Here is a 6,000-nt window from a genome sequence, read left to right on the forward strand (position 1 = left end):
AGGAATAAAATAATATTTCACTCAACGTGTATTGATATATATATGATAATTATATATATATATATATATATATATATATATATATATATATATATATATATATATATATATATATAGATATAGATAGATAGATAGATATAAAATATGAGTTTGACTTCCTGAAATTATAAAGAAAATAGAAACATATTTTCACACTACTCAAGGTCTATGAGATTTACCTGTATGTCCCTTAAAATTAATGTTTTTTTAGATTTACAGCTGCTGTTTTGTTTTTTTTCCCCTATGTTTTAATCATGTAAATCACACTGCATTGTTTGCTACTGAAATGTGCTAGACAAATAAACTTTCCTTGCCTTAAATGTAATGATACATTTCTAAACTCAGACCAAAATCCTAATATGTAAACATTGATCTACTCTTCCTGTCCCTATTTTGTTTCTTACAGACTTGTCATGGCTGAACTGGTGTGTAACCGGCTCGTGTCTCTTCAGCCTTGTCCTCGTCCTCTTCTTCAGGGAGTCGTACGATCGTCTCTACCTGGACGTCTTTGTCTCTGTGTGACACCGATGAGGCAAAATCCAGGCTGTTTAATACCCGTTCTTGCACAATGAAGAGGACAAAAAGGGACATGAAGAGCAAGTTGGGAAGCTTATTCTCTTCGTAAGGACATGTGTATATATATATATATATATATATATATATATATATATATATATATATATATATATATATATATATATATATATATATATATATACCTGTAAAGGTGGTGAGGGAAGCATCATTTTGTGCACCTTAGAAGTAGATATGGTTCTATGAAGGTTTGACCTCTTTTCTTAATGGTTCCTCTGCTTGTCCGTCAGCAAAATAATGTTAATGATTTCTCCTTCTGAGGTAGACGCTCCTAGATGAGCAGTTTGCTGTTTACAAATGGTTTAATATATAAAGTCAGTCTCGGAGGCGTTTCCACTCGTCCCTAAAGTGAGCAGACACCTTCCTAGTTTACAAATGGGACGTCGAGCTGAATCCCGTTCAACACTGAGCATCTGTCCTGCACAAAAGAAGTAAGGCCAACCATGGACTAGTTCCCTCAGCCAATGAGCAGGCCCGGCTGTGTTGAGCCAAGCATTAAAAGAGGACCTCCTTGTGTTTTGTTGCCCTGCAAACTGCCGGCTGTGACTCACCGGGGGGAGGCTTAACTGGCCCGACAGCGTTTAGCGACCTGTGATATTGCCCGTCATCGAAAGGGAGGCACTTGAATTGTGTTTTATCACCCTTTCAGAATGAACATTATGCATAAAAAAAGCCATCAGATCGACGACTGGATGCCAGCCAAAGACACGGACTGTGACTGGACACACCTGCGCTTCTCACTTGGATGAAACCTTGTTGGCGTTTTCTTTTCAGTTGCACAGACCATTTACAACTAATTACGTTCACATCTGGAAGATTTCATTTTTTTATCTAACATGAATTTGTTTTTTTTGTTTTTTTAATTATTCACTTTTCTTTCTAAGCAGTGTGCCAGTATTTATTGAGAAAAAAAAAAAAACGCCTCAACACTAACAAGCTTGACAGCCGGAAGCAAGAAGTTTGATGATAGACTTTTTTTTTTTATATATATACAAGTTGTGCGGACAACATTTTGTTCCAAGCTCCTCGATCACGGCACCAGCAGCTTCCTTTACTACAAACTGACTAAAAGGCTGCCAGGAAAAGGACGCAAAGTAGCCACTCTCATGGACTTGTTGACTGATGAAACTAAAACTACAACAAAAAGCTTCACTGATATCAATAAAGCAGATCTCCACTGCAGAAAACAAGAAAAACTTTTGTTTTTTTGTCTTAACATGTTCTTTTTTTGGTGTTTTTCCAGAAGCTGCAGGAAGCATTTTTATGTTTTCCCTCTGGAGATAAAGGAGGCTGTGTAATTTGTTCCTGGTGCTGTTTTTCCTCTCTCGCCTTGTAAAGAAAAGGATCTCTTTTACCTACAGATGTGTTGCCTTAATTGCCCAGTGCAGTGCATTTAGACCCCCCCCCCCCCTCCACTCCCCTTCGTCTACACTGTGAATATTTTATCTCTGGACTATGTAAAAGGTCATTTTCACCTGCATTGTTACCTACACTTTGGTCCCACTGTGGAGTGTCCTGGGGTTTGCTTATAACTTTGACCTCTGTAGACTAAAACAAACACAGCTGTCGCAATTGAACAGTACCTTATTAAAATGATCATTTTACAAAATACAGCGCACTTTCTTTCTTATGGCCATGGAGCGATTGTTCAGGGTTACTAAAAAATTTAACTGTCTGTTGTTCTGAACTGAACCCTGAGTTACAGTGCCTTGCAAAGGTATTCACAACCCTCACACTGTTTTGTTACAGCAAGAAACTTCGTTTTTTATTTGTTAGGATTTTATGTGACATATCAACACTAAACCGTGCATGGTGGTGAATTGTAAGAAGCAACATGGGGGGGATCCATTAAAAAAAAGACTTTTACTGTACAACTGTTGTGTGCGTGAGTATTAATCCCCCTCTAATCTAATGTCCCTAAATAAAATCCAGTCCAAACTGTTACTTTCAGAAGTTAACTACTTATCAAATATTCCACTCGTGTGTAATTTTGTCTCACCCTGAAGGCCTCAGGTTTGTCGGAACATTGGTGAACAATCATCATCACGATGCTACAGATGGGTAGAGGAAAAAGAAGTAAAGACATTTAGAGAAGGATTAGTAAGGTTGTAGAATAATGTTCTAAACTTTAAAGGAGCAATAAGTGATATTTCACCACTAGGTGCGCTGTTGAGCACTGTCTGTAGACCAAAACAAGATGTGTGGCAAGCCACGCCTCTCTCTACCAACAAAATCTAAGCACCGGACCAGTTATCTGTTTAAATTTAGAAAAAAAAATTATCAAGAAAAGAATTCCCTGAATGTACGTGAGGATCACAGTGGTCGGCTCACGATCCCGCCGGGCTGCATTAATCAATACTAACAGTAACGCAATGCCTGGCCCATTGCTGGACAAACTCCTAACAATTAACCCACATGCCACAACTGTAGCATGACTTCGAATCAACATGGCAACACAAGTCTAACAAGACCGTTATACCAACATTTGACTTCATGCTGTTACTCACCTACTAGCTCCAAGTCAAACTGGAGGCTGCTCTCCAAATGCTCTCCTCCTTGCAAAGGCGAGGTCAGCGTTTTGTCTCTTTCCTTATCTGACAGCTTTGCCAAAGATTGTGGTTTTTCTGTGCTAATGCTTGGTCCTGACCATCTTCAAAGGGAACTCTGTGTTGGTATTTTGTGAGGAGAGAGGGGATAAGCCCTGAGTGGCAGCTCTTCACATAGACGTACATGCACGCGTGGCCGGCCCAGCTTTGTACACAAGAGACTGGAGAACAGCACAGAGAGATGGTGTGTGACGTCATACCATAGTCCATCTGAAAATATACCTTCAAAAAAACTGTTTTTGTTCTTTCTGTCTAAAATGACAGCTTATTGCTCCTTTGAACATGTCACAGAGCTCTGTGCAATCCATATCCCAAGCATGGAAAGAGTATTGAACAACTGTAAACCTACCAAGGCATTAACTTTTTGTTAAAGAAGCGGTGAAGGGATCCAGAGCTGATGGGATCAGCAGCTTGGGTGGAAGAATTGGTTGTCAGAAGAGCTGCATAGCGGTTTGATCCATAAAACTGGGCTTCAAGGAAGACTGGAAAGGGGGAAAAAAACACAAATAACCCTACTAACAGTTTGGCACAGATCATGTAGTTGGAAGAAGATGATCTGGTCAGAGCTGACTCAACAGTTCTTGGCTTACGTGCAACAGACGGCAGCAGAAAACAACCTTAGCGCGTCATCTGCTAACATGGAGATTGGTGAACCGGGTTGAGCTGATGGGAAGATAGATGGAGACAAAGGAAGGTAAAGTGCCGTCAAATGCATGCCACACTTTTCAGATTTGTTTTACCCAACGCTACAATGGGAATCTACTTTGTGTCGGTTTGTCAGTCTGATAGTTTGTGATTGTAATGCGACAAAACATGGAGAAGGTTTGAGCAGCGTGCTCTTCCACAGAGCGGGAAGCTTTCACACGGGCTTTTGTTATTTTATTTGCATCCGTAGTGCTTTGTGTAACTTTTAGTTGAAGTTTTCCTCCATTATTATTATTATCAGCCCATTATTTGCTACAAAACTATATTTGAGAGTTTTCTTTCAGTGTCTTATTCATTCCTTTGCGGCCGAACTTCCTTTAGAGTTTAGCGTATTTAAGAGTTTAGAAATTGCTTTTGCTCTGTTGTTATTCATTATATAATTTCCCTTTGTTGCTTTTTCCCCCCCATTGTGTGGTGCTGCGATTGAAATATTGTATTTCGCCAGAAATTCATATTTTTTGACGCACTTTCACATCCACATCCGATTGACTGCAGTTAAATCAACCAATCAATTCGAGCTAATGGGTCACTTAGGAGCAGTTACTCATAATACCCCTCTATGCCCATGTCTGCTGAAGCTTTTCCATAGGCTAATTTCGATTTAATACACCATGTCATTGCTCCCCCATAAAGCTGCCTGCAATTTTGAAAGGAAATCGAAGGAACAGAGGCAGAAATGTTTTTTTTTGCTCTCCCTTTTTGGCATGGTTCAATCTATTCATCAGAACCTGCCTGGCTGGAAAATGAGTATGTTTTCCTGACCTCGACGTCTAGTTCCTATTTTCCATTAGAAATCTGGTGACATCAGCATTTCTCGCTCGGGCTTGGCGGAGCTCAGCAGGAGCGTCGGTGACATCCCTTAACTGATTGCAAACGCCGAGGAGATCTAACCATGACTAATGTTCTCACCCTGAAGTTGCAGCGAGGAACTGGCACCAACTTTACATCCTGTGTTTTTATATTAGAGTGTGACTAATAGCCACGCCGAGCGCAAGTAAATACACGAGACTGTCAAAGCTTTGGAACAAAGATCTCTAAACACGGAGGAACCTTATGGCTTGTAGCTTTTTTCATCTCATTTGTTTTCAGTCGGAGCGTATTAACATCATACTTGATGAGGCCTAAACTTACATTGCCTTGAGAAAATACTCATATCCCTCGGATATGCCTACACTTTGCTGTGTTACAATCACAAAATTTGTATATTACAATATTTATATAGTATATTGATACATTCATCAGGTATTTTATGTGATAACACAAATTGCTCATAATTGTGAAGTAGAAGGAAAGTGTAGGTTTTTTTTTTTAAAACAAATAATTATCTGAAAAGTGCGGTGTGCCTTTGCAATTAGGCTTTTTTACTCTGTTACCCATAAATAGACAGAAAATTAACTTTCCCTGTTTGCAAATCCTCTGATCTCTATGTGCACATAGCTCTGAACAGATCATCCCCCCTTTAAACCTCGTGGTGGCAAGATCAGTACGTAGGGAAGCTTTGAATGAGCTTCGACCTAAAACAGAGTAATCCTGGAAGCAAACACGTTCAAAGGTGCAAAAGGCCGAGGCAAACATGAGACAACATGCAAAGTGCAACACGTACCAGAAAACCAAGCCTGATCATCTTCCTGAATACATCATGCTCTTTGTGACACATGGTGAAGGCAGCGTCATGCCGTGCGGAGGATTGTTCAGCAGTGATGGGAAGCTGGATTGTGCCAAATCGGGGCAATTCAGGATGAAAACCTGTTGGAGGACTAAGGTTCACTTTCCACCATGATGACCCTAAACATACAACCTTAGAGTTGGGGCTTAAAATGAATAGTTTAGAAATCAAAGCATTTTCATGTGTAAAAATGGCCTAGTCAAAGTCCAGACCTAAATCCAATTGAGAATCTGTGGCAAAACCTAAGATCCTCTCTATCTAGTCTGATTGCTCCACAGGGTGATTCTTTATAGGACTGACTCATGGAGGATGAACAAATTATTTCTGCACATTCCAGATGTTATTTACAAGAAATGTTAAAAGTTGATTTTCAATTTCCTTCTGTTTAAC

General features: G+C 39.7%; 1 protein-coding gene across 1 annotated transcript in view; it reads left to right on the top strand.

The window, feature by feature from the left end:
* slc49a4 (solute carrier family 49 member 4) overlaps positions 1 to 2,242 on the top strand; it is a 75,026-nt gene extending 72,784 nt beyond the window's left edge. Inside the window, exon 9 of the mRNA XM_012868523.3 lies at positions 446 to 2,242. Coding sequence (XP_012723977.2) covers positions 446 to 561 — 116 coding nt within the window. The 3' untranslated portion in view covers positions 562 to 2,242. The remainder of the gene's footprint in view (positions 1 to 445) is intronic.
* Positions 2,243 to 6,000: the final 3,758 nt, after the last annotated feature.

Source organism: Fundulus heteroclitus, chromosome 7 (genome assembly GCF_011125445.2).
Source record: "Fundulus heteroclitus isolate FHET01 chromosome 7, MU-UCD_Fhet_4.1, whole genome shotgun sequence".
NCBI lineage: Eukaryota > Metazoa > Chordata > Actinopteri > Cyprinodontiformes > Fundulidae > Fundulus > Fundulus heteroclitus.